The sequence below is a fragment of the Branchiostoma floridae genome, chromosome 8, assembly GCF_000003815.2.
Source record: "Branchiostoma floridae strain S238N-H82 chromosome 8, Bfl_VNyyK, whole genome shotgun sequence".
NCBI classification, from domain to species: Eukaryota; Metazoa; Chordata; class Leptocardii; order Amphioxiformes; family Branchiostomatidae; genus Branchiostoma; species Branchiostoma floridae.
This window is the reverse complement of record NC_049986.1, coordinates 18,825,451-18,852,655: the sequence shown is the minus strand read 5'-3', so window position 1 is coordinate 18,852,655 and position 27,205 is coordinate 18,825,451. Positions and strand designations below refer to the sequence as shown.

The window sequence follows — 27,205 nt, the reverse complement described above, 5'->3', positions numbered from 1 at the left end:
AGCTGTAAACAGCCAAGCTTGATTTTGTGAGAAGTTGAGAGACGCACTCTACAAAATTTGATTCATGTTGAGGAGAAAGCCAATTAGAAGTCCCCTGAGGTAGGAACCATGGTTAAAAACAGATTTGTAGCGGTAGCAGCTGTGACGGATAAAGCTACATATCAAAACTCTGCATGGAAAGTTGCTGTTTTTACATAAGGGTGGCCTTTTCTATCATTTGAGCATAAAGGACAGATCCATTTAGTAACGGTTTACCTGTGTGTGGATGGTGTTTTGCACCATAGTCAATGACAGATCTGTTTTTCTGTGTGAAGATTGTGTTCAGCACCAAGGACAGCTGTGTTTGCCTTGTGTCTATGGTATTCAGCACCAGGGACAGGCCTGTTTGCTTGTGTATGGATATGTGTTTACCTGTGTGTGGATAGTGTTCAGCACAAGGGACAGGCATGTTTGCATGTGTGTGTGTTCAGCACCAGGGACAGGTGTGCTAACATGTGTGTGGATGGTGTTCAGCACCAAGGACAGGCATATTTGCATGTGTGTGGATGGTGTTCAGCACCAAGGACAGGCATGTTTGCATGTGTGTGGATAGTGTTCAGCACTAATTAAGGACATATGTGTTTACATGTACCTGTGTGTGGATAGTGTTCAGCACCAAGGACAGGTGTGTTTGCCTGTAATTGGATAGTGTTCAGCACCAAGTACAGATTACTTGTTTGCCTGTGTGTGTTGATGGTGTTCACCACTAGGGACAGCCTTTTGCCCAACTACACTTGTATTACTTCAGATAATGCCAACACCGTTAATCTACTCAAAGTTCCAGTGCGAAAACCCCAGCCCAACTCCAATGCGGGAAGCTTGCCATCAGTATATATGTGCAACGCTCGTTCTCTCCTTAACAAACTGGATGAATTTGAAACCACTATCAAACAATATAACGCTGATGTAGCAATTGTCACAGAGACGTGGTTCTCCCCAGCGATACCAACTGAGTTCCTGAATATCGATAAGTACGCACTGTTTTCTTGTAGCAGAACTGACCGCCGTGGAGGAGGCGTGGCCGTCTATGTCCACCAAGACGCCCAACCGAGGACCATCCCTCAGGTTTCTGTACCCCCAGAACTCGAATGCGTGTGGGTGTGGCTTCGGCCCCCTAGACTCCCGCGGCAAGTACCTTGCATCGCAGTCTGTGCAACTTACTTCCCACCCAACTCCAGGAACCAGGAGCTTCTCCTACATCACTTGGTGGACACGGCTGACCTCCTGAAAACCCTTCATCCTGACATCGGTCTCATATTTGCAGGGGACTACAACCGACTGGATTACCAGCCGCTTCTCCGGGCTCACAGACTACACCAAGTGGTCAGCTCCCCGACCCGTGGGGAGGCTACCCTCGACGTCATCATCACGAACTTAAAGTCTTCCTACAAACTTCCAGAGGTGACTAATCCAATAGGCACAAGTGACCACAAGGCTGTTTGGTGGCAGGCAGGAGAGCGTGCACAAGGTACCAACAAGTCCAAGTACGTGGTCGTCCGTCCCATGCCGGACTCCAGGATACGGGACTTTGGGCAATGGATTACCTCACACAGCTGGCAGGAGGTGCTAGAGAAGGCCACTGTAGAAGAGAAGACAGCCGCATTCTACGGGACATTGCACTCAGCCATAGACAGGTTCTTTCCCCAAAAGAGAGCCAAGCTACATCAAAAAGACAAACCCTGGATCACTGCTTCGCTCAAGACACTGATACACAAAAGACAACTAGCTCACAGTCGGGGTCAAGAGTTACTCTACAAGCTCCTCCGCAACAAGATCGCCCGTAACATTAAACAAGGGAAGAAAACCTTCTACCACGACCACGTGCAGCATCTGAAGAAGGAGAATCCGGCCGAGTGGCATAAGACCATCAGACAGTTGGCAAACTGGTCAGCCCCTACCACAAACATCCAAGTACCAGGAGTAGACTCTACCGACACAGCAGGTGTAGCAAACGCCATCAACAAGCACCTGGCGTCCATTTGCCAGGCGCTGAGCCCACTGGACTACAGCAAGCTACCATCGTACCTGCCGGCTATGCCACCGCCCCAAGTCAACCCATGGGACATGTACAACCGGTTAAGCCGAATCAAGGTCTCAAAAGCCCCTGGCCCGGACCAGATGCCACCTAAAATCATAAAGGAGTTTGCCTACGAGCTTTCCTTGCCACTGACAGACATCCTTAATGCTTCACTGCGAGAGGGAAGAGTACCGCCTGAGTGGAGGGAAGCCACGGTAATCCCCGTCCCAAAAAAACAGCCAACTGACCTTGACAGCATCCGCCCAGTCTCTCTCACGGCACAGTTTGCTAAAGTCTGCGAAGGATTCGTCTCCTCCTGGATCCTGTCCGACATAGCACCTCAAATGGACTGCAAACAGTTTGGGAATTCCAAAGGATGCTCCACAACACATTGTCTCATCGACTTGCTGAACTTTTTCTTCTCCGGGGCTGAAAGGAAAGCAACAGTGGGCACCTTGATTTTAACTGATTTCTCAAAGGCATTTGACAGAGTGTGCCACAACACTGCCATCGCTAAACTGATCAGCATGGGGGCAAGAGCTTCTTTAATCCCCTGGCTGTGTAGCTTCATGGCTGGTCGGAAACAGTGCGTCAGATATCGGGGGTCAGTGTCAGACTGGGAGCCATTAACAAGTGGAGTGGCCCAGGGAACTCTGCTAGGTCCGCTAGTTTTCCTAGCAATGATAAATGACATCAAACCCGTAACTTCAAACTCTCACTGGAAGTATGTCGACGACTTCAACCTCGGTGAAATAAGACCAGTTACGGTAGCAACAACCCTCCAGACTGACCTCGACAACCTTGAGAGCTGGTCCGCGAGCAATTCTATGAGCCTCAATCCCAAAAAGTGCATGGCGATGCATTTCTGCTTCATGCGTCAACCGCCGCAGATACCGGCACTTACCCTTGGTGGACAGAACCTTGCCATTGTCACACAGGCCAGGCTGTTAGGACTACACATTAGATCGGACCTACGTTGGGATGACCAAGTAGACGTGATGGTGTCTAAAGCCAGCAAGCGTCTCTTCCTCGTCAGCAGACTGCGCCGATCCGGAGTACCAGAATCTGATCTCACCATCATATACTGCGGGTACATTCGTCCCATTCTGGAATATGGTGCTCCCTGCTGGAGTGCCGCACTCACAAGCAAACAGTCTGCAGCCCTAGAGCGAGTGCAGAAACGTGCCTGCAAAATGATCATTGGACGACGGTACGACTCCTACTCAGAAACGCTAGAACAGCTCAATCTCCAACGCCTATCAGACCGCCGTCGGAGCCTGTGTGTTGACTTTGCTACCAAAGTTGAGAAATCCCCACGGTTCTGTTCTTGGCTGCCCCCCACCCGTGTACAACAGCACGGCAGAAACCTACGTAACTCTGGACAGTACCAGCAGCCTTCTGGGTCAAAGCGCTACAGGTCAAGCGCCATCCCGGCCATTGTGGAAACGCTTAACGGACTCTATTAAACTGAACTGAACTTTACTCCTCAGTCACACGTTGTCTTGTCGAAGTTTTAAAAGTCTATATAAAGTCTGTAAATAGTGGAATACTTTGAACAAATTCGTATTACTTTGATATTGTATTTTAACCAGCATCTATTGACCCATTGTTTTAACGTCGTGCATAAAGCTTTCTAATCGATGTATGCTGAATTTGAACATGATTGTAATGCCCTCGCAATTCAGCCTCTTAGGCTGCCAGGAGGACTATTATGCTTATTGCTTAATAAACCAGTCTACTACTACTACTACTACTACTACTACATATCAGAAAGTTATGATGCATTTAAAACAAAGTAAAATGTTCATTACAATTTGTCTTTGTGTTTTTTGTCTTAACAGTACACAACACTATGAGAACTGATTTGTAACTTTTGAGTGGCCTTGTTCATGAATAAATGTCCGTAACAATGCAACTTTTTTCTGTGTGGTAATAAATAGGTTGTCTAGAGCAACTTATTTAAACTAATGTACACATGTAACAAAACGTGAGAAAACCGGCCCTACGGGAAGGATGGACGGCCCTTAATAATCACAAATAAGCTTAATTGGCAGCTCAAAAATAGCCTGGCTTGCGGCTAGAAGTTGTAAGAGCTGTTCTTAATTGGGACTGGGAAATCAGGAAGCACCTCCTACACACAGAGCAGGCGCAAGGTCTTCTGTATTCTGAACTGTCATAACCCTGTTATGTGTGGGTGTAATTCACATGAACATGTACAGTCATGATGCATGTACTTAACACATGTGAGGCTACCATGTTTATATGACATTATGTACATGTACAAATGTATGTGCACAGGAGTACAAATATTAAGCTTGTAAATGTATAAAAAACAAAAACAGTCTCTGATATTTTTTCACTGTGCAATAAATAACAACATACAATGTACACTTAATGAAGCTATATCTATAACATGTACCAGGAACACAACTAATTAGTGCAATGGCTACATGTCCGTCGATGTAGGTTAGACATCCAGGTAATAAGATACCCCAAAAAGTAGTTACTCAAGCAACTGGATATGATTTTGGAAACGGTCAGACATTTCGGATAGAATCCACTATCCTTCGTCAGTGACACTGAAGTGATCTTGAAGAAATGGGTCTTTTATACTCTAACTATGAATGAAGACAATTTCAGATGTCCAATAGGAAACATTGTTAGACAATTCAGACAGAAGACAATTTGGATTCCAAAGAAAACAAAGGTAAGGCAAAATCAAGCTGAAGACAATTTGGATTTCAAAGGATAGCAAGGCTAAGACACAGTTAATGCAAATGAGTCAATTAGCTCTGACTACACGTACAATGGAGTCCATTTGGTAGTGGTTTATGATCAACTCCCATATTCTTGACATAATTATACTGCCCTCTCAGCTTGATATTCTGCATTTTAGAAATAAAATGCAGAATATCAAGCTGAGAGGGCAGTATATGTACCATTTATAAAGTCTCTGGTGTGACTCGGCTGGGGAACAAACTCACAACCTCCCGAATGCGAGTCATACCCTCTACTCACATGGCCAGTGCACTACAAGTCAACTGCACAAATGCTAAATAGAATATAATCATGAGAAAGCAAGAGCTATGGGCAGTATTCAAAGAAGATGAAAAAAAAAATAGGCTAATACAACCAAGTAATTGGCACTGTACATTTATCCCAGCAAACAGTCTATCAATGGAAGCATGCATGACCTGTAAGTAAGACCTATCATCCACAGGAAATAGAGGGTAGCTTAGATACATATCCCAACAAAATGTTACTTATTTACGTGCCACTGACCACTTACCTTGTTTAAAAACCACCCAGTTCTCAACCTTCTTCTTCCGTCTACCCTAGCACACTAAATATATATATCCTCCAGGAAACCCAGAGCTACGCATGTCAATTCATCCTCAAAGCATCAGCAAATTTACAGAGTTCTTTTCCCCTCACCGGGGTCCTATTTGGAGAGGCTTGGCGCCAGCTTGCTAAATGGAAAGGCAAGCATTTGGAGAGACAGCTGGGGACTTCACAACCACGCCGCGCTTGTTTGCAATGGTGGCGTACGTATGAAGGGTGTATTTTTAGTAGGTTTGAACAACGAGGAAGGGAAATATAGTTACTGTAATATGGGACGAACGAACGAATATGTGAATCTTTCCAAGAAAAGCAGCCTGAGCTCTTGATAAGCTAAGGAATTTGAATGTAGGCTGGCTTTATATATACACATAGATTGTATGGAGGTTGTGTATTATAATAAGTTCTGGATATCGGACAAAATGATACAATTGTGATAATAGAAATGATAATGTCTGCTTGTTTCCTTTTAATCAATGGCGAAATTTTCCTCTTTTTCTTGTTTCTTTTAAGTCACAGGTAAGGCAACTTCTGTAAAGTTATAGGCCATATACAGCAGTTACATTTTTGTACTGTTTACTATCTTGTTTATTCTACTTCTGAAGTTTGTGAGAAGGGTTTACTGGTTAATATCAGCCTGTATAAATATATACCAGCAAACCAAGCTTTTAACAATCAGCCCTTGACAGCGAGACTAATTGTATACTGGTAACACAGGCTTGTCTGAACCCTTTAATATCCATACAACAGTATGGTAGAGGTTCGCAACCTACAGTGGGGAAATTGTTTCCTTGAATTTACCACAAACTTGACAAAGTAATAGGGAGACAAAACAGGCACTCAACAGCTATTCAAGTTGTCCTTCCATATACATTGTACAATGTACATCAAGACAAAATACAACAGTAACTGTTACTCTTTTTGTAACATTCTGGTTCTGTGTTCAAACTTCGAAACCTGCCTTAACAAAAAATATCCCTGGCAAGCAGTGTAGTCCCTTGGCTATAAACAGAATAGCTTGAGCTTGTTAGCTTAGACTCAAAGTATAGATTTTGCCCAATAGCCAATTACCTGGTTACAATGTACATTCGAATTTGTATTCAAGCAGAGCGCACCGCAAGGCGCAGACTAACTAATGGAGGCAACAAAAGCTCCTGGCATTTCGTGAACCACAGTCGCAACATACTCCACGGGCAATCTGTAGTCTAAACGAGCCATCATTAGGAGTTGTGTTACATGTACATGTACGTCCGTTCCTTGCTACAATCTTGGTTCAAAACAGCCAATTATCAAGCATTTAGGGCTCAGTTGAAATGCCCTGTTCAATGACATAGCCGCGGTTGTTGCACCTGTTCAATCCAAGAATATCAGAGCAAAACAAGCCAATTTTCAACCTGGTCGCCATTCTCAATTTGGCAGCTTAGGGGTCTTTTGCCATGCCCAGTCTGGTAAGATTAGTAAGAATGAGTTTCCGGCAGTGGGTTTTTTGGGGCAGCTTTTTTACTGGCCATTCGAGTCATGGCAGCATGAAAATATTCACCATGCAGTGCTGTCTTCACTCCTACGACAGAAAGTTGGTTGTTGGGACGGAAAAAAAGTTTTCACCTTGTTGTCCATCACAAAAATTTCATGACAGAACTTCATGACAATGAAGTTGATGAAAACGTACTTTCAAAAGCGTTAAATCACAGATTTAACAACAAAAAATTGACAAAATGCTCCCAGACAATGTGTGGGACAGACAATATTCAAGCTTGTACCCTTCTGGTACATATCTACTGAGAAAAGAGACAAAGAATGTCTCTAAAACTAAGACCCAAAAAGAAAAGAGCCGAAAACTAAGAAAAACAGATGACTGTCCCCTTACCTGTCGATTCTCCTTGCCTGTCTCCTTCTGCTGCAGGGATAAGGAGCACTGCTCTATTCTCTGTACCCACAGTCCGCGCTCCCTCCTGCTGGCTGCCTGCAAAACTGTTTGGTTCCCTTGGAGACCGGCTCGCTTTGATCTCAGCGTGCTCATCTGTGGAGGAGATGCAATCATGCAGGTGATGGAGACTCCACGGTAACTAACAAACTTCAAGGTTTTACTTATTATAGGATGCTAGGCGTGGGTATACTGGTACAGAGTAGCAGTACAAAGCTGTTTTTGCGTTTCGTCGCCCTCTGGCGACGAAACGCAATGTATTGGGTTTTACCTTCAGTGGTTGCTTCGATGCATGGATGGTGCTTGGTGCTTGGTTTGCTTCAACACGATCGCATGCAACTGCTACAACTGTATGTTCGGAAATACCATTGCATTGTGGTTTCGGACTTCAATATCCTGGAAAATGGCCATATAACATCTATTCCACAAGATTGCACAAGAAAAAAAAAAGATTTTATCAAGAAAGCGACCGAAAATCGACATAAATAATACTATGTAGTGAGGTTAAAGCATAATGTACACTCTGTTCTTAAACACGTGACAACTTAGCTCAATCGGTAAAGTCATACGCCTTCGGATCCGAAAGTCCCTGGTTCGAAACCGAGAGTGGATTTTTTTCTTTTTAAATATTGAAGATAATATATAAATATTCTATTTATTTATTGATATTATATTTTTATATATCATTTTTTATTTATTCTAGTATTCATTTCATATATGCAAGGCCTTTGTCTTATGAACAGGACTTCATAGATTCCAAACCCGGCATTCGAATTTTTCTGTTCATGGTAATGGAAATACCGTGCAGCGGCTCCTATGCGCGGTAAGATGATTCTCGCAAAACACTCGCCACTAAACTACTATTCATGATGTAAACAGAGGCTCTTGATGTTATTTGCATGAAACTCCATCATAAACAGCGATCCTTTCTTACAGTAGCAAATGCTCCATTGTTCAGTATCGACTACACTCATATACAATACACGTAACAACTTAGTTCAATCGGTAAAGTCATACGCCTTCGGATCCGACAGTCCCTGGTTCGAAACCGAGAGTGGATTTTTTTCTTTTTTAAATATTGAATATTCTATTTATTTATTGATATTATATTTTTATATATCATTTTTTTATTTATTTTAGTATTCATTTCATATATGCAAGGCCTTTGTCTTATGAACAGGACTTCATAGATTCCAAACCCGGCATTCGAATTTTTCTGTTCATGGTAATGGAAAATACCGTACAGCGGCTCCTATGCGCGGTAAGATGATTCTCGCAAAACACTCGCCACTAAACTACTATTCATGATGCAAACAGAGGCTCTTGATGTTGTTTGCATGAAACTCCATCAAAAACAGCGATCCTTTCTTACAGTAGCAAATGCTCCATTGTTCAGTATCGACTTCATTCAGAAGTTTTCAGACAACACGGATGTGGAAAGTCACACCGCTCGACACAAAAGTATGGAAATGTTCATGAATATTAGCAAAATTATTCACGAAAACAAGGAAGAAATGTTGTAAATGCGGAAACCAGTATAATAGAGATGAGGTAGCTGTTGGATATTTGTTTGACATTTGGTAGTCAATTTAGATAGAATCTTGTCACAGTGCTGATGGTGCTTTTTCAAGTGTACATAAGTATCTGAGTATATTGATAGATTTTATAATGAACTTATTGTACATTTAAAATAAAGTTGTAAGCCAAGACCAGCTATTAAACAGTACTCCTTTCCAAAATAACAATTTTTCTTATAGACGCAACAGCCCTTGAGTGACTTTTTCTAACAGATTTTACTTAAAGAAAAAGACAGTTCACACTCATAAACGTAGACGAAACGCCAGCTTTTTTTAAAAGCACTTGTTTTCTTGTTGGACCGGTCTAGAAAAACAGACCTGATAAAAATTGGTGGACTGGACATTGGACCAATTAGAAAATGGACACTGTCGGATTATTACCCATTCATGTGTTTTGGGGCTTACCGGTCCGAGAAAAAACAAGAGCGAAGTAGAGGAGAGTTTCACAGTCATTTTTACCAAGTCTCCACAGCCAACAATCCAACCTTCTGGAACCCAGGGCTCGAAATACTGGGTGCATGTGCACCCAGGTGCACCCAAAATTGGAACTGTGCACCCAATATTTTTCAGTGGGTGCACAATATTTTCTTAGGTTTATGTATGGAAAGATATCAAGTATACTAGTATACATCATATTTTTGACATCTAAGTGTTAGAAAGATAATAGAAATGTCTGTCATGTTACTTGTTTAAGAATTTGATAGCTTGTAACTAAGTTATGTTACTAGTTTTTTTTTTTTTTACATTCTACTTAAATTTAAATTTTTGGTGCACCTAATTTCTTAAGCTGGGTGCACCAGTGCACCTAATCCCAAAAATGAATTTCGAGCCCTGGGAACCTAACTTAAAATTACATCAGCAAACCTTTCACTTTCAGCCAATCAGATATACTGCCAACATGCATGACATTGTATGCCCAGAGTTTTCACCTGGTCAGATGAGGGAATTACAATGTATAATGATTGGCTGTTAAATAAATTACTAGTCACAAAAGCTGTGCGCATGCAGGACTAATATACAATGTCATGTAAAAAAAGTTTCATATTGTTCGCTGCCCTACTATAGTCTACCAGGGCGTTTGCTTGCATTATTGCATAATATACAAGCCACAGGCTTGGAAGGTGAGGTGGGTAAATGTATCATGAGGGTCTGGGGTTAAAGACAGCAAATATGCTCGTTTGAAAATGCAAACTTCTGATGACATTTCAGAGCAAACATGACATTAGGATATGAAAACTGGTGGGCGAATGTGCCAACATTGCAGGGAGGATATCCACACTTCTCATTCCTGTGTTATGCCACAATGTCAATAGGCACGGTACGTTGACAATCACGTAAAATTTGAACATGGAAAGGCCCTTTCTAAATGTCAAGAAGTTGTTACAGTTTAAAATTGCTACCAGGCATTTGTACAGTAGATTTTCATACGGAATTTTAAAGAGCATTTTAGTTTCCTCTATCATAGGGAGCAATTTACTTTTTTACTTTGCATAATATACAAAGTTTGAAATCAATGTCCTTTTTTCTTGGAGGCAAAAACACGTACTTTTTGTAGAATGAAATAATATCATTCAATTTTAGACTAAGGCCACACCAATTTAATTTCTTGGTTCACAGATTTTTTCATAAAAAATATGGAGCGAGAGGGCGAAATAAAAATAAAAATAAAAATTGTAAAATGGTTGGGGTAAAGGTAACGGCTAATCCAAAACATGAAGAAAAAAAGTTTCAGCTTGAAAAAAGTACAAAAACACTATTTTTGTACAGTAACAGCACCTGTACCCACACTTTAAGGAGCTTATAATATAAAGGCCAATTTGCTACACCAGAAAGTTGGTGAATGGTTTCATTAATGGTGAAAATTTGCTGAGTGGTAATTTTTATTTTTATTTTTTTCCCCAAAAAATAGGAGCGAGCGAATCCGTGAACCAAGAAATTAAATCGGTGTGGCCTAATGAACATTTAAAAAAAAAGAATAATAATTCAGTCTTAGACTAAAACATGTTTTATTAGAAAACAAAAGGCTGTCACAGTACATGTAAATCATAATTGCCAAAGCATCAAAAACTCAGAGTTTTGCTCCATAGGAGATTATCATCACCCCAATCTTGTTAAGAGCTAAAAAGAACCATTAAAAGATGGTCCCAGCCATGCATACATAAAGCCACACTGTCAACAACAGCTCTAAGCTAACCCTTCCAAGAAATGGGGAAGATGTCATCAGGGAGATTTAACTCCACAGCTAGCCATGCCAAATGGGACTTAATGGGCATCATGATCACAACACTTCAATTTACGTCTGCTGTGACATGGGAGGGCAGTATGTTGTCTGGGTCATCTTTCAGGGACAACAATAATGGGATTTTGGAGCATACAAAGGTACATGGTAGGTCGTCTTGGGATGGCCAGATAATTGAACTGAGATGCTCAAGGTAGATAATAAAAGAAAAAAGAAAAAGCTCTTCCGGCGTCCTTGCTGTTCAGGAAATGGCGACCCCGGAAAAAAGGCAAAAATAACTACAGCGGAAATGCGCCCCGTGTTATGCTGACCTGGCAAGTTTGCGACCTTTGCAGGCAGTTGTATGTGCTAAATAGAGTCACTCATAATAGTCTGCCAAATGGACAACGTTTTCTCTAAGCTTTAGAGATGCCCTCCTAGAGGGACTAACTGAAAGCGTACACCTACGTAAGTGGTGCACTGACCTACGCGTGTCATGATGACCTATACTAGGCTATAAAAGTGTGTTGTCAACAACCAATACACTATCAAAAAGTATCATACGTGGGTATAGAAGACGTAAGTGTATTTTAATGCATTGTAAAGCTACAAAGGCCTGGCAAAATCACAATTTTGTGAGAAGACTCTGATTCTTTATTCCATGCATTGCATCTTCCACGTTTTTAAAAGGGCGGAAAAGAAAAGCTAAGCAAGGAGACAACAGTTACTGTGTCTTTTTTCCTTTAATTTATTTGAATTATCAACTTTTATGTTGATACCACCAAATTAATGAATATAAAATGTACTGATTAATAATGTGTGTCTGTGAGTATGTGTGTACCCGGCCTCGTTGGCCCTCAAGAACCACTCCTACTCCTAGCAGTTAAAAGACACAAACTGCAGTGGTTCGGGCATGTTACCAGACACAACAACCTGGCCAAGACAATCCTATAGGGCACTGTGGAGGGAGGGCGTCGTCGTGGACGACAAAAGTAAGCTTGGCAGGACAACATCACTGACTGGACGTCCCTCAGCCTACAGGAGAGGATAACCCTGACTAGGGAGAGACGAACCTGGAGGCAACTCTCTATCTTTATGGCTACCTTGTCCCCCCCAACGACCTGGAGGTCAAGGGACTGTGTATTTTCATCTTACCCAATCCTTTCCATCAAAGATCCTTCCTTTAAGCCACACTAATCTAATTTCTTGGCTCTCAGGTTTTCAAAAGTGAAAATTTAGCAAGAGGACATAATAAAGCTGGAGGGTAGGGAGGAAAACTGGTCCTCAGGCTTCATTATCATTTATGTTTTTCCAGTTAAGGGTTTTCTGAATGATTAAAGAAAATCTAAGAACCAACAAATTAAATTGGTGTGGCCTACATTTGTAAGTCTACCCTGACAATTCCTGAGAAATGACATTTGCTTTCCAAGATACATGTAGCACACTACACATTACACATCATTCATACACTCCTGTAAAATTCTACACAGTTCCTCCTACGTAACTCTGAGTGATTTGAGAACGTGTGAATCGGTTTCCTTACCTTTGACAAGTGAGTGACGTGGAACTCCAACTCTGAAAATAGAGGGACAGTCTGATGTTACAGAGGTCATTAGAGGTTCCAGGAAGGAGCAAGACTTTCACAAGTGCCAGGCAAAGTCTTCCATACAAATATTGACACTTTTCACCTAGAATTAGCATGGGCATTTGCATTGATAAAGAGACCTCTAGCAGCAGAAAGTAGTACTGCAACACATGGATAAAAGCTCAGATGACATATACATGACTGTACATTTATCATTGCTGGTATATACATGTACATATGCATGAACAAGGCATTGTGTGCCTCATTATGAAAATTCACACCAAGACATTCTGATCAAGATAAAGTCAAAGTTGAGCTGTACTTAATCAAGCATGTCAGATTAGAATCGTTTTAGATCTTGCGCATGTCAAATTATTTTGTATGACTGAACATAAGATTGCACATGAATGTTTACAAAAGGCAGCCTTTTTGCTGTAGATTCAATTTACAGATTGCCATTTCAATAAATTACCATGAATTTCAAATAGCTACTTAATATACCCTGATGAACAAATTAAACAATGAATAATATCAGAATGAATGAATAAATTTTGTTGGAGTTGTACATGTAGCTGAGGGTTTCAAAAATTGGGGAAAGGGACCTGATTTGCCATTCACCATCAAATTGACATTCACAATACTAAATTGACCAACTGGCGAAGACATTCATGAACAGTTTCATCATGTTGGTAACTCACTGAAGAAAAAGATCTTTGTAAATAACCAAGTGTTTTATTCAACAGACATTTTGGTCTACATCTGTCACCTTCCTCAGGGCATTGCACTGCACATGTGGGACTGCATCTGTAGGCAGCAACACCTATATACGTGTACATTTGTATGCTGCAGGGCAAAGTGAAGCAGTCAGAATTGCCCTGAGGAAGGCGACAGATGGTCGCCAAAATGTGGGTTAAATAAACACAACGAACCTTGTTTGAATGTCATTCATTGATTGAGAATATTTACAACAATTTGGAGGAGACATTTTGAAATCTCTGCTTTGACTTGCTTTGTAAAGACTAACTCTAGACTTCAATTTTCTCTGGAAAACATCTAAAACACGTACCTCCAATTATTTAAAGTCTGCTCAGTTCATCTTGATCATGGTATGACCTAGCCTCGCAAGATCACAAGTCTAGGTCAGAGACTTGCGTGGATCAAGATGTATACTGAGCGGACATAAAAAATTTGGAGGTACGTGTTTTCAAGAGTCACAGATTGAAGAATTATTCTATTAACTTACTCATACGTGACTGATGAACCTCTTCAACGATGGAAGAAAGACCCTTAGTCTTACCATTCTCTGCCGTGTTAACCAGGACAAACTCCATGGGGATGGGTTCCCTGACAACACAGATCTTTCCTTCCTCCTTCAGGTGTGTGAAGACAAGGATGTCGTTGAACAGCATTGTCCATACCTGTACAACACACATCGTAAAACGGGTGAATGAGTTTTGTACGCAGCTGAATGACAAGTTAATCTTCCGCTGGTCTAGAGATGAAAGGCACAAATTATCAACACTCAAATTGACACACAGGACTTTGCAACTAAACACGATCAGAGCTAACAGCTCTTCACCTTATATTGCAAGACCGCTGAACAAAACAACATAGTTTTAATGTGACATATTCTAAACTACCAAAGGTACATGCAGTACCTGTTGCAACTGCTTTAAGAATTGACTTTAATAATTAGAATTAATTAATTTTAGAATTAGTGCCCATCCTCTCGAAATTGAGAGAGGACGGTACAAAAGGCTATCCGTGTGTGAAAGAACGTGCAAACAATGCACGTCAAACGTGGTGGAAGACGAAACACATTTCATGTCAAACTGCCCTCTCTATAACCAAGAAAGAAAAGAGCTGTTCAAAGAGGCCATCAAATTCCATCCAAACTTTCTCACATTCAATGATAAAAAGAAAACAGTCCTCCTTTTAACATCACAAAACCCACACATAATAGAAAAGGTGGGATCTTTCGTCTTTCACTGCCTTCAAATAAGGAGTCGAACCCAATAACCCAGGATCTAGAGTTAGCTCTCACTAGTTTTAGACTAGACACCTGTGATATTGTATTTTACACTGTTTGAATCTTGTATGTTACCTGCAATTAGCCCACGGGCATGAATTTGCAATAAAACTAAAACTTATTAATAACTGTTTTGAATTGGTTTTCACATCAATTCAGGGTCATTGAGGAAATAAAAAAACAACACTAAATTACTGTAACAAAATTAGCGCAACCCCTTATCGTACGCGTATACTCAAAAAGTCATTTATTAAAAACTACATTGTATATTCATTGGGCAGAGCCAAATCTTTAACCAACGCAAACCTACATGTACATTGTATTTCATTGCACTGTGTACATGTAAGTCAGAGTCGTGACTAAAAATCATGTCATTCTTTAGTCGCCATGTAAGAACTGGCTTTCGCACAGTACACCAGAACATTTGCCAGGCCCAAAGAAGTGGATGATGGGCAGAATGCACACAACAGCTGGTAGTGCTACATGTATGTTACATGATGACTGTTCCTACTGTTTCACTGTACATGTACATGTACATGTACCTTAGAAGTTTCCCTAGCTCTTTGGGACAAGTGTAGTAACAAAACAGAAGATTACTACTAAACGTTTTGTGCTGACCTTGTTAGTAGCAATACAGTAAGTCATGACTGTGTAGAAATTGCGAGGGGCGAGTAAGAACAGAAAGAAACAAACATGCCAACACCCGGGATCGAACCTGGGGCGGCGGATTACAAATCGTGACCGCTATCGCTGTCGCCACAAAAGCTCTAGAGCCCTTGGGCAAGGATGGTAGGCGGTATTTGAACACCACTGTTACACATGACTGTATGAAAATGAAGAAAATTGAACGAATGTCATTAGAGCTCACCTTTGTTGTCTTCTTCTTCTCCACCAGAGTCAGCTCTCCAGCATGGACCAGGGTTCTCTTTGGCACGTTCACAACAAAGTGCTGCAGTGACACGGTGGGGAGAAAGGATATTTGATGTTTAGAGATAAAAAGTAACATTAGGAAAACAATATAAACATCAATGCCGTAGTTTTCATGTGGGAGTGTGTCTGTGAAGGTGGCAGAAGCCAATGCTCCAAAGATTTGTTATACTAACATATGGTTCCTTTCTTTTTATTGTTAAAAGATAACATCTTACTGTCAAGAAAAAGCTAAAAAGGCATAAAATCAACTTCTTATTCCAATTACCTAAAATTCATTGCCAACTTCTAAAGAGAGCAAAATGACTCAAGCCTATCAAGTTACAGCAAAATGTCTAGCACAAAATTAGACAGTATACATTCACAACATTTTACAGCGTTTGCCACTTGTAACACGAAGCATAAAGGGTCCATGAACAGTATGAATGCATTTCTTATCCAAGTATGTTCTTTAGACGAATGTGTTAAAAATTCATCCATCAAAACTTGACTAGTCCCTTGCAACTAGCAATAGAGTGCAGTGAGTTTGGCATGTTAAAAAGCGTTGGGACCCCAATGTCAGATATATCTAAGATTACAATACGGGATAAACAAACCTTCACTCCCTTGGCAAATGTGATGCTCTTCTGTATCTTGTGCAGGTTTGCACCAGGGACCATGCTTGGTCCATCGTGAGCCGTGGAAGATCGCATCGTCGACTCCTGGGCTGATTTGATGGCCTGTTTCAGGGCTGGGAGATTGTGGGATGGAATATACACTGTCAGTTACTTTACATTCTTTAAAAGCTGTACAATGTATCTGTGTCAGTATCTGTAAGCTTTTTTCAGGGCTGGGAGATTGTGGGATGGAATATACATGCAGTTACTGTACATTCTTTAAAAGCTAAATGTCATGTACATGTATCTGTGTCAGTATCTGTAAGCTTGCTTCAGGGCTGGGAGTTTTTGGGATGGAATATACGGTTACTGTGCATTCTTTAAGAGCTAAATTAAATAAGTACAATGTACATGACTTTGTACAATGTATCTGTGTCAGTATCTGTAAGGCTGTTTCAGGGCTGGGAGATTGCGGGATGGAACATCTTTTAATTTAGTTTGTACATTATCTAAAAGCTAATGTACTGTATGTACAAGTATCTGTGTCACTATCTGTACACTATACAGCTCAGGTATTACTGGCCTTCTGTGCAACACAAAAGCTTCGCAGGAATACAACATGGCAGCAGCTGGTTATATTACACCTTTCACACCTACATATACATTTTGTAACCTATATGGCATTGCATATCTAAGTGCAAACATTGTTAAAAGCTATAAAATGAGGCTGTACCTTTATACGAATCAAACAAGTATTGTTCAAATGAACTTACAGCCATTTCCACTGTATACTTACTTACAATAAAAATGAAAAATGTAAATAAAGACAACATACATGTATATAAATAATTCATGCAGGAAACTATTTACTACAAGCTCATCAATTCTTCAAATAAATGTGAAATATGTGACATGCTACACGTTGGGATATGTCTTTGTGGCTTCTCTATACATAAACAAAATGATTCTTTTTGTTTGGTTGAATGAACACTCGAAAGTAAAAAATGTGTTTCGTCTTCAACTGCTTTAGATGTACAGTATCTACATGTGTTTCTACACCCACCTCTGATGACAGTCTGTAGGTCCAGGAAGTCTTGATGTTGGGGCGAGGTGCACCTCAGTATGGTGTCCAGTAAACCTGCTACCTGGCTCAGATGCTGTCAGGGGAAAAGAAAAAAAAACTTAAGCACAAACTACTGTAAATGCATTTTATTTTGCGGGGATTTCATTTCGCGGTAGCGGGACAAAGGACTTTTTGCTGTGGTTTTAAGTTCAGGGTAGCACCATGCACTGTAGTCTCTTACTGCCATGGAAAAATGTTCGCAGTGGTGTTAGGTTTGCGGTGAAGCGTCCACCGCAAATGCCGCAAACATAAAACCACCGCAAAAGTTTCTGCATTTACAGTACCTCAATCAATAAAGGCTGTGGCAGGAAGAATACCTTGAACAAGTACATGTAATCACTGGTAATCTTGGGCAAACAAAACACAGCATCTTGCCTTGGAAACAGCAAAGAAATTTACTAGTTTATCAGGTTTATGTGACATTAGGTACAAAAGGGGACCTGTATTGTACCTACATTGTACGTGTACTGCCTGTAAATGTACATGGTATTGTATGTTAACCTACAATGTTGTAACTGTAAAATCTAGAGCTTTTAAGTTTGCGTGAAAATAGTTTACACACAAATTTTTGTCAATTCCAACTACAAGTTTCCATCCTAGGACGGAGGAATGGATTCTGGAGACAACCTTCAACATGGAAACACAGTATGAGGGTCAAATTCATAATTTGGTACTGTATAGAATCATGTACATGTACATTTATGCATGTACGTGTACTATTATAGCGAATGAATACAGTCAAGTTTTGCTATGCAGCACTTTGTTTTCGGGTTGCCCTCTTGCTGAATTCTTACTTTCAAATGTCTTACAGAAAGTATGGAAATAAATTGGCCGTGGGTACAGATAGTGGCATTATTTAGTACAAGAACGTTTCAGCCAGACAGCTCATCTGTAAGTCTTATCTTCAAACCTGAGAGAGCACTAGTATACTAAGAGCAGAACCAAAGTTAATGTGGAGATGAATGTAAGAGTTGTGAAGGCCAATCACTTTTAAGAGCTGGAAATGGCAGACTCTTTGAGGCGGATGTCTGCAAGTACTCAACTGAAGGACATATTAAGGGCTTTGGTATTACTTTGAATTCCTGTCATTTTGAGTAGATATGAAATCCAATATTCAAATGGCGTATGAATCCAAAAATGTGACCTTTATGTATTCATGTGAAAAGAACCAAAAGGTATTCATGAAACAATACAAAGGTCAACAAAATTGTTCCCAGAATTCTGGCTCGAGTTCCCAGAATCCTGGCTCAGTTTCCCCAAACTTTTCAGAATTACTGTAAATGCAGATATTTCTGCAGTGGTTTCATGTTCGCGGTTTTTGCATTGCCAATTCACCGTGAACCTAAAACCACCGCTAACATTTTTCCATGGTAGTAAGAGGCAGTAAGTACAAGGTGCTACCGTGAAGTTAAAACCACCGCGAACAGTCCTTTTTCCCCACCACCACGATATTAACTCCTTGCAAACTTTAAATTTTACAGTGTAGAAAATTGGCTTTGTCCTGGAGACCTATACATACATACATCATCGACCAGCGGTCAGAACCAGGCAAGTACAGATTTCACCCCATAGGCCCCTATCTGACATAGCTTGCTCTAAATTCTCAATTCTGGAGACCTATACCTGTATAATAATTTGCCCTCTGATGATCATGATACATACTATTATTGTAATATTATTCATTTGGAAAATCCATATCCAAATAACTGCGGTTTTCTGGATAACACTGTCATCCTGGAATAATAAAATCGACTGTTCTACAAAATGTTTTATATATTCTCCTCATGTCCAGCCATGTGTTAGGTGGGTGATTAGATCCTTGATATCGACCGTCCTCTGCTGGGGAGACGTAAAACTAAATCAAATGGTAGACAGACAATGCATTATCCCAAGACAAGAGGCTAGCTTAACAGCTTAAACTCAGAGGTCCCAGATTGCCAATAGACGGCATTCAAGAAGATAAATTGGGTAGACCTTCCCTCGTAAAGCCTGGTTTTATGGTTTTAAGTCATTTCCTCGCATATATATGTTACAACGTAAAATTTGAGAGGTGCACACATACACGAATAGACTGTACAATGAGAATACATAATACATAAAGAGACATTGGTTGAATACAATAAACTAGTCCATTGTCAACTGTGTTTTTCTGTGTTTTTTTTAAATGTTGCAAGCCTTGCATGTCGAGTAACTTGAGTGTGTTGTACTTTGTTTTTGATTTGTTGTTGTAGGCTTAAATTTTGTATCAATTATTTTGATTTTAATTGTCAACCACCCTGTCAATAAGCTGCTGCTGCTATGAGGCTCGTACTTTTGTAACTGTTGTTGTTATTTGAATAAACCAGTCATCATCCTCAAGACATGTTGCTTGATCAGGGTTGGACAAGTTCACTAGCCCTATTGTCCCGGGTAAGTGAAAACACTGATCGGGCAAGTGCATGCACTACGCCACTTGCCCAATTGGTCATGTAAAATTTTTTTCTAGTAAATGAGATTTTCATAACTTTTCACAGTAATGGCATCAAACATTGGTGAACACAGAAAAATAGAGCCAATAACAAGCTAAGAATTCCATCGATGGAAGTAAAAATACATAGAAAAATGTCATTTAAATTTCGGGCAAGTGAAACGTTGGTTTGGGCAAGTAAATTTTTGCCCGATAGGACAAGTGAATTTTAGAAAACTTGTCCAACCCTGCTTGATGATTGTTATAATGACAGATTTGTGTCTGTCCATGGTGCTGAAAATGACAGAGGAAGGTTAGTCTGGGTACCGTCCGGGCAGTAGTTCACTTCTGATACCCGTCTGGGGAACTGTATAATACTTTTAATCAAATCTTTAATTTTGGTGGTGACCTTAGTTATCAAGCAAATTAAAGAATACGTTCTAGAGCGCTCGTTAGAACATGAGTTCCAACACCAGTCCTGTTCAAATACAGCAATCAGTTCACCAATTTTCTTGTATAGTAGACTGAAGCGAACATAAGAGCAAACTACCACCCACAAGGGACCAATCAGCGCCCTCGTCCAAAATTTGAACGAGAATTGAATATTCCAGGCATTTGAGAGATGCCCAAACTGTACATGACTGTATATGGTGTTTAATAAACGTCGGCGTGAACTACTAAATGTAGTACTATCCGGATGGTACCAAGGCCAGATACAGGTTGGGTTGGTACATTGATTGATATGGAATACACAATGACTTACTGTAAAAGGAAAAATTCAAATGTAAGTTCAATGTTGAAAAGCCTGGTATGCAAACCCAATGTAGTCTCTTCATAACCCAAATACCTATTTGTGTGAGAAATGGAGATGTTATAATGACAGACTTAGACCTGTCCATGGTGCTGAACATGGCATATGTGGGCTGCATTGGTGCATCAAGTGATACGGAATACACAATGTACAAGGACATGTGAAATTCAATGTTGAATTGCCTGGTATTTAAACCTATTGTAGATCCTGAGTCTTTTTGTCCTCTTAGCCAAATAGCTATTCGCATGAGATAATGAGATGAGATAGACACGACAGCTATGATCATAGATTTTGGATACCAGGCCAACTGTTGTTGTTGTTGGAATAAAAAAAGTCATCATCAGCATGATGCTTTTGTTGATGTTATAGACTTAGTGACAGACTTAGACCTGTCCATGGTGCTTAACATGGCAGATACGGGTTGGGTTGGTACATTGAGCGATACAGTATACAGCATGACTAAACATGTACAAGGACATGTGAAATTCAATGTTGAATAGCCTGGTATGCAAACCTATTGTAGATCCTGAGTCTTTTTGTCGTCTAGCCAATAGCTATTCGCATGAGATGAGATAGGCATGGCAGCTATGATCATAGATTTTGGATACACTATTACCAGATCAATATTGAGCTCATTAAGACTTCCAATTGGTAACTGTTGTTGTTGTTTGAACAAAATAAGTCATTATCATCATGACACTTTTCTTGATGTTATAGTGACAGACTTAGGCCTGTCCATGGTGCTGAACATGGCAGATGTAGGTTGGGTTGGTACATCAATTGATTAGAGGTATTTAGTACAAACAGAAATGCATGTATTCTCCATCAAAATACAAGATGCGCCCCAAAATAGTCATACGGAAGGTTGAAAATTTAATTAGCTCATCACTGGTTTTGAATCTCATGAGTATCATGACATACATGTATAAAACATGGCCATGCTGTTGACAATGTACACGCAGGCAAAATGCCTGACAGTGAACATGTACCTAAAAGTATAGCAACTGGCTAATAGAAAATGTGTAATTTATTGTTGACAAGTTTGATCTTTTCAAGCCAACTAGATCTTCAATTCCAGTCATCTTTTCAATACTAATTGTTATTGCGAATATGAGAATGATCTTTATTGCATATCCCTACCCAACACTTGTCTAAACACACTGAGTTTTATTATTATATTAATAACTAATTAAGTAAAAGGAGTAGAGAGGTTAGGACTAAAATGTGACCTGAATCTACACAGTGCTCTTTCCCTGTCTTAATTCTATTACATTATAGATTACATAAACTTTAAATACGTGAACATTTTGACCTTTGTTAAATGTACATATCTACAGTCTATACTATAGTTGAAGGCCACTTACGAAATATTTGTGCATATCTGTGTGTGGTGAGAATCGAAAACAAAATGTATTATCAAGACATACAAGCTGTATGTGTATGTATAATTATTAAGATTGCTGTTATTGAACATAGAGATGCATATCTGCAGGCATATGAATACAAATGTAGCATGCACACCCACACATTGTATTAACCCATGCCGGCTTAAACACACAGATTACAATACAAAATTCAATGTTAAGCTCAACTAAGATTTTAATTTCCAGTGATGATTTACTAAACATTGATTACAATCATGTTGCATATACAAAACATGGCTATCCTGTTGCCAACACATCTATTAACATATAACATATATAAGTGTCATATTACAAGTATTGTGAAGAAGATGTGAAATTCTATATCTACAGGTCATCATGACAACTGGGTCTTTAGGGCAAGTGATTTTCCAAAATGGTGATTTTTATCTGATGAAAATACATGACAAAAGATGGCCTTTCTATTGATAATATGGTTAAACAGAAATGCATTCATATGCAAACAAATATCAGAGCCACATACATGTGTATTGTACAAGAGGAGGTGTGAGATTCAATCAATATGTTGAATCCGTCAAGGTCTTAGTTCTCAATGGTGGTCATTAGTTTTGTTCAATGCTGATGATCATAATGATATCCAAACGCACAGACACGTCAAAATGAAAACAGTCATTGATGATGATTATACCAGAGATGCCTGCATGCATGTACATTTTATATGCATATGAAAACAAATACCACACGCACATGTACAATATAATATGAGGACTAACCTGTGCAGGCTTGTACAGGAAGGTGTGTGTGTTGAGGTAGGTCTGGCTCCAGGGGGACAGCTTCTTGATGGTGAGGTTCTTCACCACATGGCGAACACCCTCCTGGTACCCCAGGAAAGTCGCACACAGCTCCGCTAGCTATAGGCAGGGAGGTGGGTGAGAAATACACGGTACATGTAAGTGGAGAAGCGGGCTGGAGCAAGTCAGTTTTGTGGTTGTGGTACCAGGAAATGTACAATGTACTCCAGCTAAGCAGGTAGGTTGGAGAAATACACGGTATACATGTCATGTAAGTGGAGAAGCGGGCAAGAGGAAGTCAGTTTTGTGGTTGTGGTACCAGGAAATGTACAATGTACTCCAGCTAAGCAGGGAGGTTGGAGGAATACACGGTACATGTAAGTGGAGGAGCGGGCTGGAGCAAGTCAGTTCTGTGGTTGTGGTACCAATAACCACACAGCACTAGTACATGTACTGCCAGCTAATTAGGGAGGGGTGGGCTAGAGCCAGTCAGCGCTGTGGTTGTACATGTACTGCCAGCTATCTTAAAGCAAGGAGTGCATGTATACATGAAAAATTTTGAAAATTTTGAGGGGAGGGCTATACGGAAGTCAAATCTGTGGTTGTGGTACATTTGTACCACACAGCTCTGCTTACTATGGAGGCAAGGGCGAGAAACACACGGTACATGTAAGTGGAGGGACTTGTTCTTTCAGTGATAAAGAACAAATTTTCTTACTTTTGTGTATTTTGTCGTCTTCTAAGGCATACTTTTACGCAATCCCCATTACTCAATACCTAGATTTTTTTTTAAATCGGAGAAAATAGCAAAACAGTGACGCAGTTAACGAACCCTGCAGTGACGCAAGCTTGAGTGCAGTAAGAGTGCGCCTTATGGTCTACTCCCAAAGGTCGTTACCCTGTTGGCAGGAAGCGACTTTCTGAAGTGGAGCAAAATCACGTGCCAATTAAAGACATGTGCACATCTTGAAACGTGTTTCTTGAAACGTCAGCCACAAAAATAAATCTAGTGTTCAAGTGCCGCAGCTGTCCAATTAGGCAGAACCCAGATGGTACAAAGCTGCTCTGATTTCTGAGCCTTTTATATTTCTATAAAAGAACTTCCCTCGCATCCTTGGCTACGGGGAAAGAGCCATGATGATATTTCTATAGCTGAAGGAAGGCCACGTGTGCATGTGACTCGGGGAGTCCTGGCATTACTTACCTAAGGCCACTTAAATATTATTTGTTGCAATTGCTTCTCGAATTAACATGTCTTTTTTTTATAAATTTTCATTAAATTAAGTCCTGAGAAAAATGATATAGGTTTTGTACATATAATGATACCTATTTAAAACCTGTAAATATTGCCATTCAGAGCCACATAATTTCGGTCTAAAAACAATATCTTTTATTCAGAGCATTAGTAACAAATCGAAGGATCGGTTCATCACTCATATATAAAACATGCTATTAAATTCCTCAGGGTGTTTTTTTTCTGTTATTTAAGCTGTACATCTTCACCCCAAACCATTTGATTTTGAAAAAATTTATTCCGCCTTTTTTTTTGGCTTGTCGGACGAATCTTTTTCTGAAAAAATCTGAGAAGCAACAAATATATTTGGTGTGACCTTAGGGAAAATAATGTTGATTTGGAATTTCAGACTCAGGTGATGTCTTGTCATGGATTGACATGCATAGAATAGAGCATGATGGCTTCAGACTTCTGCGTATCTGTCTTTTAAGTTACCACATTTTTATCAACATACTTAAATGTGCTTACAAGCACCAGATTATTCAAATGCATGGAGGTGCCTAAAGATGGAGGTCTGAATCTGTCTACTAATGTCGACAGACAGTGTTTTTTAGTTTCTTACAAGCACTTGAAATACTGCCGTTATACCCAATTGCCTGGAATTTTCAATCTATAATCATGATCCACTAAATCACAATTGACTTTGACAAAAAATGGATGTCACAGACAATACCAGACTTTTGAAACCCAGTCAGGAATATTACGCATTGCCAATATTCTGAAATGCGCCTTAATACAACAGAAATGTCAAATGCTTGTTCCCAAAACCCAAGAAAGCGCCGAACTTTTGACTTATCTGATGTACGTAAGAGCAAATTTCCTAGTGGCTTTATTGCCCTTTGCCAATACAATAACCCGTTCTGATGTAGACCAATTCAAGTTCCCCCCCTGGGTAGATATACGGCAAGATTTGCAGAATATAGGTCAGCTCACAGCTGGTGTTGGCTTCGTTACACCGATACAGGCGATCAATACACCTACACAGAATTCTTCCTAAAGGACAGGGAATGCTGCATATCAGCAGTTTGAAAGTCTACAAGTGAGAGGACTATGTAGAAAGTCATAAAAGTCTTTCAGACTAGAGATTTAAAGATAAATATCAAACTCAAGGGGAACACGAAAGTTCAAAGCTCCGGACTGCCCACTCATGAGATTTTGAAATGTCACGTAAGTTCATTGTTACCAACACAGATTTGACATACATACAAGATAAGACAAAACACATTTACTTTAAACTGTTGAACTTCCTTGTATGATCACGTAACATACACGCAATCAATACACCTACACAGAATTCCATATTGTTCTTTAGGATTGAAGAATGAATGCTGCATACCAGCAGTTTGAAAGTCTACAAGTGAGAGGACTATGTGGAAAGTCATGAAAGTCTTTCAGACTAGAGGCAATTTGAAGAAATAACAAAGCCACTAGAGATTTAGATAAATATCAAACTTAAGGTCAACAAGAAAGTTCAAAGCTCCAGACTGCCCACTCATGAAATCTTGAAATGTCATGTAAGTTCATTGTTACCAACACAGATACATGTAAAACAAGACAAAAGACATTTCACTTTTAACTGTTCCTTGTATGATTGCGTAACATACATGCAATCAATACACCTACAGAGAATTCATGTTGTTCTTTGTGAGGAAGAATGAATGCTGTATATCAGCAGTTTGAAAGTCTACAAGTGAGAGGACTTTGTAGAAAGTCATGAAAGTCTTTCAGACTAGAGGCAATTTGAAGAAATAACAAAGCCACTAGAGATTTAGACAAATATCAAACTTAAGGTCAACAAGAAAGTTCAAAGCTCCAGACTGCCCACTCATGAGATCTTGATATGCCTTGTAAGTTCATTGTTACCAACACAGATACATGTAAAACAAGACAAAAGACATTTTACTTTTAACTGTTCCTTGTATGATTGCGTAACATACATGCAATCAATACACCTACACAGAATTCCATATTCATTTTGTTCTTTAGGATTGAAGAATGAATGCTGCATATCAGCAGTTTGAAAGTCTTCTACTAGTGAGAGGACTATGTAGAAAGTCATGAAAGTCTTTCAGACTAGAGGCAATTTGAAGAAATAACAAAGCCACTAGAGATTTAGATAAATATCAAAGTTAAGGTCAACAGGAAAGTTCAAAGCTCCAGACTGCCCACTCATGAGATTTTGAAAGGTCTTGTAAGTTCGAACGTTCATCGTTACCAACACAGATAAGGCAAAACACACTACTTCAAATTGTTCCTTGAACTATCACAAAAGAACAGAGCTGTTTGAAAAGGCCCTGCTTTAAATTACACCCAAATTTCTTCACTTTGCTGATCAAAAGAAAACAATCCTCCTCCTAACATCACACTAAACCTTGGACACATTACAAACAAGGCTGGATCATTCGTCTTCTTGCGACTGTCTCAGAAAAAAAAAGTCGAACCCAATAACTCAGAATCGAGAATTATAACTTTTAGGCTAGAGTAAACATGTGCTATAATCATCATAGTTACACTGTTTGTCTGTACCCTTTCATGTTACATCGCACAGGGAAGGATTTGCAATAAAGCTCTATAAAAGAAATGGAAAGACAACCTGAAGCATTTTATTCTTACTTCAACTACATGTAATAACACTCTATGTCACTGTACCCTTTTATGTTACATGCAATTATCCCTCGGGGAAGGATTTGCAATAAAGTTCAGATAAAAGAAAAGGAAAGACAACCCAAAGCATTTTACTCCTAATCCCACTTATTAGAATGTATTTAATAGCGGTAAATGCATTAAAGTTTGTGGGGATTCAATTTTGCAGTAGGAAGAAAATTGAGTGTTTGCGATATACATCGTAGTCACAAATTACATTGTACAGTAACTGTATATTACTGAGCTGCTGCTGCGCCACGCGCCTGCGAAGTTGGTGTATTGCGTCGAAAGGTGGTTATACTGGCTATATATGATACAGATACAGAAGCTGGTGTGTTACACCGAAGGGCGGTTATACCGGCTATATAGATACAGATACAGAAGCAGGTGTGTTGGGCCGAAGGACAGTTACTCTGGCTATACAGATACAGAAGGTTGGTGTGTTATGCCAAAGGGCGGTTATA

General features: G+C 39.9%; 1 protein-coding gene across 1 annotated transcript in view; it reads right to left on the bottom strand.

The window, feature by feature from the left end:
• Window positions 1-27,205, bottom strand: part of LOC118420735 — a 77,002-nt gene that overhangs the window by 35,851 nt on the left and 13,946 nt on the right. The window contains exons 5-11 of the mRNA XM_035827690.1: window positions 22,787-22,924; window positions 17,315-17,408; window positions 16,252-16,385; window positions 15,597-15,677; window positions 13,997-14,117; window positions 12,658-12,689; window positions 7,263-7,415 (exon numbers count right to left, since the gene is read on the bottom strand). Coding sequence (XP_035683583.1) covers window positions 7,263-7,415; window positions 12,658-12,689; window positions 13,997-14,117; window positions 15,597-15,677; window positions 16,252-16,385; window positions 17,315-17,408; window positions 22,787-22,924 — 753 coding nt within the window. The remainder of the gene's footprint in view (window positions 1-7,262; window positions 7,416-12,657; window positions 12,690-13,996; window positions 14,118-15,596; window positions 15,678-16,251; window positions 16,386-17,314; window positions 17,409-22,786; window positions 22,925-27,205) is intronic.